Genomic DNA, 14,361 nt, shown 5'->3' on the forward strand with positions numbered 1-14,361 from the left:
AGGCTGAGTCACTGGGATTGTTCAAAACTTGCTTCCAAATAAGTCATATTTTAAGAAGATATAAAACCCACAAAGAAAGAAAATCAAGAAAATGTTAGCAACGGGCACAAGACAGAAAGAAATTCAGGGGCTGCAGCCATGATGCCAAAGAACAAGTTTCATTCCTGAGAAAGACAGAACAAAAACAAATGGATTTGGCATTCAAGGGAAATGAACTGGTTCTTCTGGGGGGAGGGGAGGGGTCTAATAACAGAGATAAATCACTGTCTCTTCTGATCGAGAGATGACAGGAAAATGCCAATTCAGACCAGACATGGCAAACATATGTCCACAGATACAGTGGGAAATAGAAAAATAAGATGCCTATATTAATGATATATTGGATAAAATGGACAAGTTCACAGGAAAATGTGAAACATCATCACTATAAGAAATAGGAAACCCAAGAGGACCAAGACCCACGAAAGACACTGAAAACGTTCTCGGTTATCTTTCCTGCCAAACAGGGCCCCACTCGATGGTTTTGCAAGTGAAAATGAAGGTCCTTCAGGTCCTGGAGGAGCTGATCTTTCACATCATCTCAACTGCCCTGACGCAGACAGAAAGAGTGAACGTTCACAAACCTCTTTTGGGAAGAAACCCCGGTGCTGCTAATAAAACCCACCAAAGAAAGTGCAGAGCACTCTCACTTAGGAATAGCAAAGCATAACTCAGAATAAGCAGTGGGCAGCAGACTCCCAAGTCTGCTGAAAGCCAGCACAGGGACCCAAGGAACACTCCATTCATCCCAGAAATGCAGGAAGGTTCACACTGGTGAACCCCTTCTCCACCTGGGGCCCCATTTCACCAGTGCCAGCAGCCCGCCCCTCAAGGAGGGAACTCAGAGCTCTGCACACTGCCAAGGAAGAAATGATTCTTCCTTAACGTCACAAAAGAGTATTTCACACATGGAAAGAAGACTCATTCTCTATCCCTTCCCCTCCCTGTCTCTAGCAAACATAAAATAAAATTAAAAAAGCATCTTGCCCAAAGGAGAAAGACTGAAGGTTTGAGGCACTGTTGCCCTCAGCCAGGAATGAAGGAAGGCAGCTGCGGCCACACCCCCTACTCAGCAGAGAGTCACCCTCCAGCCCAGCTGGAGCGGGGAACCAAGAGTGTCAACGTGGGGAGGAGGTGACACCCTTCCTTACAGATGATCTAATGATCTATCTGAAAAAGCCAAGGGGGAGAAGAACGAAAACAAAACAAGAAGCTGGCACCGTTAGAAACCACGTGCACAAAGACCGCCAAGTGTAAAACAAACGCACAAAAAAGGAGCTTATGTTCCAGCAAAGACCAGATAGAAGATAAATTGGGGGAGATATCCCAGTCATAGAGCAGCCAGAAACCACAAGATTTCTAGAAATTGAAGAAGTAATCTGCAGGAGAAAAGGAATCCTGTGGGTGGGGTGGAGGACAGACTGAACAGGTGGTCTTGTTAAAATCCTCCCAGATCAGTCAACAAATCAGGGCAATCACCATTCAAATCCCAACAGCCACTTAGCTAGAAAATCAGCAGGCATTCCAGATGAATCAGAGTTCTGCATGTCTAAAACCCCAGCACGGGAGGACACCCTCAGTAGGCAGCACTCTGGGTGAGCCCTCTCTGCACCTTCTCAGAGGACCTGACCTTCTCCAGGCTGCACTAGCTGTCACCTCTTCCACACTCGCCCCTGCCAACTGCCTTCCCCAGTCTCTGTCTCAGCCTCTCCTCGGCCTCGGCCTCCCCTCCCCGGCCTCCATCGGGAGCCTGCGCCCCACCTGCATCCACACCCCCGGGGCCATCCCTTCTATCCGAGGCTCTCACACCATCTTGACACGGATGCCGCCCCAGACGTCTCTCCCAGCCACACTTCTTCTGTGCCCTGCAGACACCTGCCTACTTGCCACCATCCCTGAGTGTCCAAGGGGACGTGTCACCCAATGTGGCTGCTGTGGATAGGGCCGCCAGCTTTAGCAAATAAAACTACAGGACGCCCAGTTAAACTGGAATGGCAGGTAAACGAGTTCTTTTTAGTATAAGTATGTCCCAAATATTGCTTGAGACACTCTTATACTGTCAGTGTCAAAACAATTTGTCGCTTCACTGACACTGAATTTAAGCAGGGGCCTTATGACTTCCTGGAAGCCTCAGCTGTGATGCGCCAGCTCTCTGGCCGCTGCCTGCTAGGTACCCAGCTCTTCTGCATTCCTCGCTGCTCCCTCCCTTCCCACAGCCGAGCCCTCTGTCTACCTGTGGAACCCTCTGGAGCCTCTCCACTCCTTCCAGCTCAGCCCCACCTTCCCGCGCCCTGTCTCCCACCTCCAGCCCCCGCCCAGCTCCCGCTGGGCTCCGGCACAGCAGCCCAGGGCTCTTTAAACCATTTGTTCCATCTCGTCACCGCATTTAATATCCTCCAGGTCTGCCCATTGCCCTCGCAAGGAAATCTGAACTGCTCCCCTTGGCCTGGAGGATTGGGTCCTCCTGTAGCTTGGCTCAAAGCCCTCTTCCCCTCATGCTTCCATCACAAAGGCTTCTGGAAAGTTCCAAGGCCTTTGCATAACTGTTCTTGTGCTCTGGAGCGCTCTTCCCGACTCCCGGGGGCTTGAGATCTGGGGCCCCGCCGCTCGCGGCTTTTACTTCTTTCTGCACAGATGGCACCTTCGCGTACGTGGCTCAACGGGCGCGCGGCTTCTCAGCCTTGGCACCGTGGGCGTTTTGTGCTGGACGCTTCTTCGTGTGGGGCTGCAGCGGGCAGCCCCCAGCAGTAGGCTGTGTAGCGGCACCCCTGGCTTCTACCTACTAGAAGCCCCTTCCAGGCCTGACACCCTGGGGCCCACTTGTGTTCTGTACCAGGTAGAAGTTACCAGGAGAAATTAGTGCTTCCCCGATGCTCCCTTATCTGTCCCTCCACCCAGCCCGCAGCCATCCTTCCTCTCGCAAATGGACCCTGGAATCTTCTGGAGGCAATACAGGCATATGCAGAGAGCACCAACCTGGGGTGTCAGTGTCACCAAGTTTCTGTTACCTGACTACGCCTTTCAGGCCTCTTCCCCCGTAACATGGATTTGCTATGTGATACATGAACTGCTTTCATTCCAGCTGACAACTGGCCTGAGTCTGTGACAGTAAGGCAAGCGTTATCATTCAGTCATTTGCTGGGTAAACTGCTGCCCTTGGGCCTCTCAGGTGAGGTCTGGCTCAGGAGAACCCTTCCTGGTCAGCCTGTCGGGTGTCGGGGTGCAGAGCCCCAGGGAGCAGGGTGGGCACTGCCCGGCTGGGCCGTGGAGGGCAGAGGGATGCGGGCCAGGTCTCCGGTCCCACAGAATCGACCGTGGGAACTGCACGCGGGAGGGAGGGCGCCATCGTGGAGGGAAATAAAGGAGACACTGTGAGGCCTAACGAGGAATAAATAAGAACGGCTTGGCTGTGATGCGCCGCTCGGGCCCACGGGGTCCCCTGCTCCCCCCGCCGGGACTTGGCAGTTGATCCTGCTTGAATGAAGCTGCTTAGCGTCTGTGTTTTGAATGATGACTCAAGTGATGTCTTAGAAAACACTAAAATAGAACAATCTTAGGGAAAAAACTTCTTTCTCCACCGACAACAATACCGTCATTATGTTACAAAGAATAAGTTCCTGTTTAGGTTGGGAGCCTCCTCCTGCCGCTGTGTTGACATAACCCTCCTCGCTAAGAACAAACGCATTCTCTAGAAATGTTACCCAGACCCAAGGTCATCCATCCTGGAGCAGGGAGGGCTGGTGCCAAGGACATCCCTGTAGGGGCTCCGTGTGTGTTGTGTGTGTGTGTGTGTGTGTGTGTGTGTGTGTGTGTGGAGGGCTGGTGGCTGGGCCTGGGGACAGGACAGACCCCCAGCAGCATCGTGTTTTTCTCCATCTGCCAGGAAGAAAGTGAAGAGCCAGGGGCGGGCGGGCACAGGGCCAGGGTAGGCGCTAAGGCCAGAGCAGCCGCCCCATCTCCCCTTCACCCCTCCTAAGGCTGCAGCGTCTCCTCCTCGGGTCTTCCCGGAGTCCCCAGCAGAGCAAGAGGCTCTTGGGCAGGGATCCCACAGCCCTCAGGCGTGTGCCCTTCTCAGAACCCCGTGAGCCTCTGCCACATATCAGGCACTGTTCTGCAAGGGACACGGCTGGCTCAGATGTGATGGGGTTACAGGATTGAAAAGTTCACCTCTCGGGGCTCAATCTAGGCTCAATGAGGAGAGGTCCTGCCTGCGTCTGTCAGCTTGGACAGGTGCCCTACGCCCAGTCCCCCGAGGTTCCTGGGATGCGATCTGGCACCCGGCACTCACATCCAGCCAAGAGGAGAGAGTCAGAAGGCTCCAGGAGAAGACGGATCGCTCAGTCTGGGTCCCGTGCTCCTCCCTGAGATGAGCCTGGGGGGGCGGGCTGGGGCCGGGGCCCTCTGAGTGGGGAGCCCTCCGTGCCAGGTGGACCTTGGGAAAGACGGGCTCTGTGCCCGAAGGAGTGGGATGCTGGTGGGCAAACCCGCGGGGCTGCACGGTCGGCAGCTCAGCATCTTCACTGGAATTCACACCGCATGGGGCGCCCACATCGCACACTCTGCCAGACAGCACGTCTGAGTAGAAGCTGTGAAACTGCTTCATCCCGGGAGAAAAAAATCAGGAGGAACAGACTTTCCGAACTAGCTTTTTGCCTTAAGTAAGGATTCCACCTACAACATTTCCTTGACGTGTTGCTATCACCACTTCCAATGAGGGCATAAACATCTCTCAACAGCCCTGGCCTGGGACTGACACTACGCACACCGACTGGCATGCACCTATGGAAGGAAGACAAAACCCAGAAACTTCTCCCTGCACCTAAATAGAATAGAGAGGGTAATAAACAAACACACCACGTCGATTAGCAAAAAGAATCCTTCCGATTTGGACTCCAGGATTAGAACCGCCTCCAGACGTCAAACAGCACGGTAATCTGCAGTTGTCACATTGACTGCATTTCCTGTGACACCCCGGTCGGTTCCCAACAGTTATACTTGCATTTATACAGAGTCACATATTTCAATAAATATAGCAGCCTTGCAAGAAAACCCCCAACCGCCCCCAGCATGCCAGGGAAGGTGCGTGTTTCCCAGGACAGATGACAGATGAGTTCATAGAGGACAGTGTCAGCCAGCCCTCCTGAGTAAAGGTGGACTCATAAAAACAGGAGCTTACAATGAAGTCATCATAGACTAACTCTGGGTCCTCTGGAAACGCCCTTCTTTTCAGATTGATGAAAAACAAGAAATGCCACCTTGCTTTTCTGGGTAGCAAAATCTTCATCACCATGGAGATCTAGCTCACGTCACCACTTGGGAAGAAAACTGTGTGCTCCTGTAATTCTTCTAATTACCGCTGGGCTCCAATGACACTAATTAACGGATAACCTCATAAAGCCTGTGTTTCTTTTTCCAAGATGTAACATTAGCCAGACCTCTCAGAATAATGTTAAGATTCTAGGATTTTAAACTTCCACCAGAACATGTATTATTTTCTTGGTAAGCAAGGAAGGTCTTTATATGTGACCGTGAAATAGTGTTTTATTTATACAAGCTTTAGAGGGTGCAGTTTCTGGACAGCTGTAAAGAACATTTACTTATTTATGTTTAAGAAATGAGCCAACCCAGCTCTCTAACTTGCTAAAACAGAAATGTTCATTTCTTAGGAAACTAAAACAGTGAGTTCCACATCAAGCCCATAGATCCTAATGCAAAAGAAGAGAATAATATTATTATAAGACTGGGCTTTTCACATAGCTTCAGCCAAAACACTTAGGTGGCAAGATCAGCTTTCAGATTACACTCTACTGAAGCAGATACTAAGGGTTTTAGGCAGATCCAACACTCCTTGGCGAGGTGTGCGAATAGGGAGATTGGAATTGCAGCCCCTCTTGTCCCAGACAAGCCCCACGGCCCCAAGCTGCTTCTCCAGCAGCTACAAGGCAGTGTGGTGTCACCCCTTCACCGAGAGGCACCTCGCAGCAGGTGCTTCAGACCAGCATCATCTGTTCGGCAGCCAGGACACAGGTTTCCCAGGGCCACTGGATTCTTTCACTTTAAAAGATCTATTTAGTTTTTATTAAAAGGTAACTAACTAAATACACGAAATGAGTCCAGCAGTTAAAGCAGTTTAGGAAGGTTTCTTAGCATTTTGTGAGAACATTTTGGACAGGGAAGTGAAGATGACAATTTCTCGTGAAATTTTGCTAAGGCTGGTGCAGGTTCCTGTCACCACTGGGTTTCCATCTAGTCCCTCAAAACAGAAAGCCGAGCGCGTCCCGCCCCCTCACCAAGGGTCCCTCTTTGAACTTCTATTAGCCAGAAGTGACAAGTCAACGACAAACAACAACAAGCTGTGGCGATGTCCCCGAAGAGGACAGAGAACATCTGCAAAGGAGGCTTTACTGGCAAATCAGCAACTGCTGCCTGTGACAGTCAGATTCTCAGTTTTAACTAAGTTTCTAGGTAAATGGCCCGTGGTCTGATTCCGAAACCCTGAAACGGCCGCACCCGCAGGGCAGAGCCGGGAGCAGAGGTGCGGGAAGGGGGGCCGCGCGGCCGCTGTTTCCTTCTGAGCCGAGAGCTCCCGTGGGGCCGGGGTGGGTGGGGGGAAGCGCCCGCCCCTCCAGAGCCCGCGACGCCTCCGAAGCCGCCCCTTCCCCCGAGGGAGGCGCCGCCCGCGGCCCCGTCCCGAGCCGGACCCGGGGTGGCCGGGACCCCCGCCCTACTCACCCAGGAGCAGCCAGAGGCCGCGCCGCGGGAGGCCGCGCAGGCCCCGGGCCATGTCCGCAGCCGAGTCCGCCCGTCGCGCGCCCCGCCGAGGAGTGAGCCCGCCGGGCGGCGCGCCGAGGGCGGGGGCGGGAGCGGAGCGGGCGGGAGGCGGCGGCAGTGCGGCCCGCCGGGGATGGCGGGGGGGCGCCGGGACCCAAAGGGAAGGCCGACAGCGGGGGAGCCGGGCTGGCCAGCACCTGCCAGCGGGGCGCCGGGGCAGAGGCTGAACCTGCGAGGCGGCCCGGCCCTCGGCGAGTAGCCCTGGGCGCGCGGAGCGAGCGCGGGGCCGGGACCCTTCCCGGGCGAGCGCACACTCGGGCTCCGGGGAACGCTCCTGAAGTGTTTGACAAACAGACGCTTGTTTAACTAGGGCGGCTCTTCTAGACAGGGCATCTCCATGTCAACCCGGGCACCATCCCTCCTCCTCTCCCTGGGTTACAACCGCCCACTCCTACCTCGGGGGTGTGCTCTGCAAAAGGCCAAGGTGCAGGCACTGGGGATCCTGAGAGGACAAAACCAGTCCCGGGGCCTGAGGAGACTCAGAGTAACCAAAATCGGACCCATAGGTCCAATGAGGAACTGGAAAGACAAGATGAGGAACAGGGTGCGGGCGCAGGGGAGGAGGTGCACGAAGGTCCTGGGGCTGGAGGGAAGAGGGCTGTTTGGGGGGACAGAAAGGTGGCCCTGGTGGACTTGCTGCCGAGAATGGGTGGTGAGAGGCAGAGGAGGCTGGGAAGGCCTCATTCTGACTCTGAACTTGTGTAGAAAGAGAAAGGGCACATGAGAGCCCCGGGAAGCCTGAGGGAGCGCAGATTTCCCCAGCTTGCTTGCTCACACCTGAACTGGGAGGCATCAGCCCAGCATAGCTGAGCTGACCTGGGCTCTCTAAGCTCTTCTGGTGGCTGGAATTCACCTTGCAGTGGTTCCTTCTTGTAACAAACTCTTCCAAGAACTCTGAGCAATTGAGTAAACTTATGCTCACGCTAAGGAATCAGCCACTGCCCTAGGGAGGAGGAAGAATCACTAGCCCGAGAGCAACTCACATCTTTGTGGCTGAAGCCTCATACACGTAGCAGAGTGCCTCGCGCAGGATTCTGCGGTCAGTCCATGTGGGCTGACTCAACGCTTCCCTCTGCTGAATGAAAGGGAACAGGGCCACCTGCTGTCGGCTCAGAGAACAGGCAGCAGCTGACAGCCAGGTGGTTGGGAGGGCACTCAGGGCCAGCATGCCTACAACCTGGGGGTCCCAAGTGTCCTGATAGGGGTCTGTGTCAGATGGTGGCGGAGGCCACGTGCGCTCTTGAGTTGAGTAGCCCCTCTTCCCAGACCTTAGGAAGATACACCCCAGCGGGTGGCCTGGCCTCTCTATTCATTTAAGAAACTTCTGAGCCCCAACTGTGTGCAAGACTGTGCTGCATAAACAAGGCAGGTCCTGCACTTCAGATGGTGGATCTAGTGAGGAACGTCCAGATCTAAGTAACATGAATGCTGTGACACAGGAACCACACGTATGGGGCCTGGTGCGCCTGGCTCAGCTGCAGTGTAAGAAGCCTTGAGGGCTGGGTGGAGGAGTGTGTGAGGGGCTGCAGGCCAGAGTAAAGAGCCAGTGACTGGGGACCAGGCCAAGTGGGAAAGGCACTGTTACGGGAGATGAGTGGGGCCCGGCCCAAGCCTGTGAACCCTATACTGGGGACAGCCAGTCGCTGGTTAGGGAGGAGAGCGGGCGTCTCTGCTGCTCTCAGACTCGCCCTCCGCTCACCCTTTTGAGTCACCCTTTCCACCCTTGGCCTGCGGGCCTCCTTGCATCATCTTCTGGTCAGCTCCTTCTTCATTACCCCAGGTACCTTCATTAACCTGGGACCCCACTGGGGTCAGCAGGAACCATTCTTTGCAACATGTTCTTTGAGGCTCAACTGCAACAGGAGGCATGGGCTGAGCAGAGGAAGCCCTCTGCCTTTTCTCCTCCATTTTCTCACACTCACCACCCTAACAGACACATGTGCCTAGCAAGACAAAGTGTTATTTCTCAAGTTCATGTGCTTAGGCAGTTCACAGTTCTGTTGGGAATGCCAAAGCCAAGAGGTATGCACACCATGGCACTTTCTCCCCTAATGGTTTTCTTTTCTGCACCTTGGGTCTGGGTAAGAGATGCCCCAGTAATTACGATGGGTTTTCCCTTCTGCAGAGGTAGGAAAGTGGGACAAACTCTTCAACACTTGTTCCTGTAGCTGTGACACATATCTAAGGGTTGACAGTTTTGCCCTGGCTAGATTTTGTCTGATGTATCTGTATTTCTAGCTGGTAGCATGGAAAATCATTCCTCTCCCTGGGCACCTCCATCTATATGGATGTTAGGTTAAACAATGGAAGAGTTGAGAAAATGGCCAAGTGCTTTACTGTATGCACAGTAGGGTTAAGGACACAATCTAGATAGTTCAAAAAGACCTGGTCAACTTTACTAAAAATTCAAAATTAAAAGAAGGCTTCTGTTTCCAGCCATGATGAAATAAGAGGGGCTGGATTTACCCTCCCCACTTCAACTAAAAAACTGGACCAAACAGATCGTCACACTGGACCACAGGAGAGGGATCCCTAAGAGATGGAAAACAGCTCTATTACAAATACATAACACAACCACACTGAAGGGGATCAGGAATAAAAGACAGAACCTAAGTAAGTTTAGAGAATGATATTCTGACTGCACACTCTAAGGATAAAGACAAAAAGAACTTTACACAAATGCTGTACTCCAGGTAGTAAATGCTTCTCCCAGGGTCTGGTTTAGCAATGCTGTCATGATTTGGTGTGTATGCTAGGTGTGAATAAACAAGTACAGCTGTGTCTGGGTGCACAGATTGACAGAAATGCATACATTTCCTAGTTCTCTCTGCTGAGAGGGCCTACGACCAACTCCAACAGCAGTGAGCACATCTACTGACCAGATCTTGGTTTCTAAACATCATTCTCAAAGAAAAGGAAACACAGCTTGTTGGAGAAGTGGCTGATTCCAGGGCTGGGGCAGGGAACATGTAAGATGAGCCTAAAATATTCTGTGGTGCCAGAAAATAAGCAAGTACTTGGAAAAGGATGGTGATTTTCAAAGACAAAGAACCCAACCCAAAGAAGCTCCTAATGCCTACAGCTGGAATCATCTGAGCGACAAAATAAGCAATGATAGTGTTATAACTCACAGAACAAAATGAACATCACTGAGTCCATATTGAAATAAATAACTGAATAAATACATGGGGGAGAAAGGACAGGTTTTCCTTATGGAACAATTCTAAGTAATAAATGTAGAAGGAAAGAAAGACATACAAAATCATCATTAGACAAACACCACAAGAATAACTGTTTCAGGCAAGATTGGCTGATGGATGCTAAACCAGTGAGCAAAAGTTTTAGGAGAAACATACTTACATACCATCAAAGATCTCTCTCAATTACGAAGGAGAAATAGTAATACAAATAAAATACAGTGGAGGAGCCCAACAGAGGCCGCCATAACCAAGTGATGAAGGATAGTATCACCTGCAGGAGATGGATCACGTACCCCAGATATGAAGTACTGAAGACCTCTTCTGTGGTCTTCTTTATCAAAAAATGCATAACCTCAATCTCATCAGGAGAAAACAGCTGATAAATCAAAACTGACAGGCATTTTATAAAAATAGCTGATCAAATACTCATCAGAAGTGTCAAGGTCATGGAAGACAGGAAAATAACTTAGGAACTGTCCCAGACTGGAGGGGATGGAGAAAACACAGTAACTAAATACAATGTGGGACACTGGAGTGGGTCCTGAAGCAGAAAAAGAACATTAGGGGTTAAAACTGGTGAAATCTTAATAAGATCTGTGGTGAGTAGTACTGCACCAATGTTAATTTCCCAGTTTTGATCATTTTACTGTGGTTATGTAAACTGTTAACATTACGGGAAGCCCAACCAAGGGCATACATGAACTCTCTGTACTATTTTTGCAACTTTTCTGTAAATCTAAAATTGTTGCTAAGTAAAAAGTTAAGAGCGTATAACAAACACTTAATTTGAACACTGCTTGTGTGCCTATTTCCCAGAAGTTCAGTGAACACTGTAACCATCCCTACTTAGCAGTGTGTGTGTGTGTGTGTGTGTGTGTGTGTGTGTGTGTGTGTGTGTGTGTGTTTGGCGGAGGAGGGAATCAGGGAGGGAGAGGTAGGAAGAGAGGAAAAAAAAGAAAGAGAAAAAGAAGAAAAGGTTCTTGATCCAGTTATATCTGAATTAATTTCTGGAAGTGTCACTTATGTGAGTTAAGTTTACTTTTTTTGTGCTTTGGCTAGTTTGATTTGTGTTTCTATCATTTGTAATCAAGTACCCCCTAACACAGCAACTTACGGCCTGCTTCATTCTAAGAAATTTTCAGGCAGGTTATAGACGTTCATAGAAGAGAAAAAAAAGATAATCAAGAAAGGAGAATGAAAGCAAAACAGCAAGATACTACAACAAAGTCAGGGTAAAGTTACAACACAGAAAGATGCATCGCTGCACACTGCTTGATGACCGCGCTACCGGAAGCAGCAACCCTTGACACGCTCTTATATTGTAACAAGTTCTGTGGCAAACGCTTTACTTTACTCCATGCCTAGGAGGGCAGATAATTCTTGTATCTCCATTTTACACACCAGACAACTGAGGCACAGGGAAATTATATAACTTGTCCAAGGCTAAACACAGCAGATAAACTTGGGGCAGGAATCTGAATCAAGAAAATCTGGCTTCAGAACCTGCCTTCTTAAACAGTAAACTGTTAGAAATGATGCGCAAGTCTGACTCTCAGCTTCCTCGCAGGAACACCGAAGTTGTTTATAACGATGTCCATAATATACATAACAATGACATTCTCTGATCTGTCAGGGGACTATCGCTATCAACCCTAAGTATCACGATGTTATTAAGATAAAAGTTCTATATAAATACGAAGAGGTGGTGGTTTATTTAATACTCATAGCTCACACCTACCTTATCCCCAAGAATCAGAATTCAGGCAAAGATACACTGAACCTATAAGCAGTCTTATACTGTTCCTAGCAGTTCTCTAGAGGTAACAATTATAGCTTTATTAGTTTTCTATTGCTGATGTAACAGATCACCACTAGCTTGGCGGCTTAAACAATACAGATTTATTATCTCATACTTCTGTAAGTCAGAAGTCAGAGACAGGTTTCACCAGGCTAAAATCAACATGTCGGCAGGGCTGCACTGCTGCTGGTAGCTCTAGGGGACAATGTTCCCTTGCCTTTTCCAGCTGCTAGAGTCCACTTGCAATCCGTGGCTCCTAGCCACCTTCCTCCATCTTCAAAGCCAGTAACAGTGGGTGAAGCCCTTCTCGAAATGCCATTTCTCCGGTTCTCTCTTCTGCCCACCCAGATAATCCAGGATCATCTTCCCATCTCAAGGTCAGTTGATTAGCAACCTTACTTGCTTCTGTACCCTTAACTCCCTTTTGCCATGTGACGCATTCACAGGTGTGGGCATGAAGACTGGTCAGCTTGGAGGGCCACTGCTTTGCTGACCACAGGAGCTAACACTTATTAAACATTTTACTATATGCCAGATAGATACTTTGCAATAAGTAACAATGATCAATAATGAAAAAAAGTTAAGTCAATATATGCAGAACTCTGGCTGAAGAACTATTTTTTAAAAAAGAAACTACCTGTAATATTGAGCTTCTCAGTTACACATATTTATCTCTTTGGACTAGAATTAACATTGGCATTAGGCAGAGCCAACTGGGAATTTTTAGTCCCACTTTTTTGGTGATAGTCTCAGGGTATTCTACAACATTCCAGGTCTCTGGTTATCTGCAAACACAATTACCTGTATATCCTATTTGGTACAGCTAAAGTGCTCTTTGGTGTCCTAGTAATACAGTATGATAGAAAAATGCTTCTGAGCAATAATTAAGTCTGCTAAAATTATCTGAAACTTTGCTGGTTGAAGATATTTGGAAACCTGGATAATTTGACCAGTCTTTTAAATTCTCTAACGATTTAATATAATTAACCAATGTCAAATTAGAGATCTTAGAGAATAAGATAAATATTGCTTTTTCACTTGCAGTTCCAAAGATTCATGAATTTCTCCAGTTTCTACATTTTACTTGGGAAGCTTAATAACAGTGATCCATTTACATGGTCATGGCTAAAAGCCCTTTGATCTAAAAGTTGCCTGATCTTTACATACCTTTAGGTTTTGAAGAGGACACCTTTATTTCAAAAAACCTCAAAGTTATAATTTCAAATGATCCTTTCTATATTTTCAATTACTAAATTGAATTCAGTAATTTGGTCTCCATGTATTCTAAAAGAGAATTCCATTGAATTAAAATCCTTTTAGAAACAAACGACTAGAGGTATACTTCTCATGGCTGCTAGTATGTTAAAAATAATGTCTAATCCATGTTTCAACTTTATTAAAAAAGGTTACTCTGAATGTAGCCTTTTAATATAAGTAAGCGTATGATTGAACAGATAGGAAGCAACCTCCATAAGTCTAGGATTCTACTAACTTCATGTATGGCCAAAACTAGAGAATCATCTACTAACTTGATGATTTTCAAGTTTCATTTAATCGAGTCCTTTAAAAAAACTTTTTTTAATTAATTAATTAATTTTTGGCTGCCCTGAGTCTTTGTTGCTGCACACGGGCTTTCCCTAGTTGTGGTGAGCGGGGGCTACTCTTCGTTGTGGTGCCCGGGCTTCTCATTGCAGTGGCTTCTCTTGTTGCGGAGCACAGGCTCTAGGCGCGTGTGCTCAGTAGTTGTGGTGCATGGACTTAGTTGCTCCACGGCATGTGGGATCTTCCAGGACCAGGGCTTGAACCCATGTTCCCTGCATTGGCAGGTGGATTCTTAACCACTGTGCCACCAGGGAAGTCCCCCCTCAATTTTTTTTTAACATCCTGGAACCCAATTTCTGGTAGACGTTTGGACTGGGTCTGGTAATAACCGGAGACAAATTAATATACGAAATAAGCCTAAAAAGTCCATGAAAGAGGAAAAATTTGAAATGCAATAGTTTGATCTATAGCCTTCCTGTCCATTCGTATTCCATATAAACACTGGTAGGTAATTTACACTTAGAAAATGCCACCAAACCTGCAGAAAGTATTAAATTTTCCTATAGATTCTACCTTTATTAAATATAAGTACACCAAATATAAATGTTAAATGGGTAACTTTTAATCAAGCAATACCAACTAAATATTGAATGCTCTAAACATTGTAAACATCTGAAGAAGAAAATGCACATTTGTTCATCTTACTACTAGTAAAACTGCAACTTTAAACAGTATGTTACTTTTAAAAGTAAGCAATTAAAGAAATTTGTTAACAGATAAAGCATAAAATTAGGTCTTGAAAAGTGTTCCAATTTACACTCTAACCTAATATAACAGAACTTATTACAAAATGAACATAACATGGTGACCATTTAAATTTAAGTACTTTACCAAAGTTCACTCTTCCTAGTGAAAGCAGGGAAAATACATCTAAATGTTTAATACTAAAGT

General features: G+C 48.2%; 1 protein-coding gene across 2 annotated transcripts in view; it reads right to left on the reverse strand.

Moving 5' to 3' along the window:
* Window positions 1-6,930, reverse strand: part of RAMP1 (receptor activity modifying protein 1) — a 47,785-nt gene extending 40,855 nt beyond the window's left edge. For both annotated transcript variants that reach the window (XM_019923429.3, XM_073807041.1), the window contains exon 1: window positions 6,772-6,930. In XM_019923429.3, coding sequence (XP_019778988.1) covers window positions 6,772-6,823 — 52 coding nt within the window. In that variant the 5' untranslated portion in view covers window positions 6,824-6,930. The remainder of the gene's footprint in view (window positions 1-6,771) is intronic.
* Window positions 6,931-14,361: the final 7,431 nt, after the last annotated feature.

This window comes from Tursiops truncatus, chromosome 7 (assembly GCF_011762595.2).
Source record: "Tursiops truncatus isolate mTurTru1 chromosome 7, mTurTru1.mat.Y, whole genome shotgun sequence".
Classification (NCBI taxonomy): domain Eukaryota; kingdom Metazoa; phylum Chordata; class Mammalia; order Artiodactyla; family Delphinidae; genus Tursiops; species Tursiops truncatus.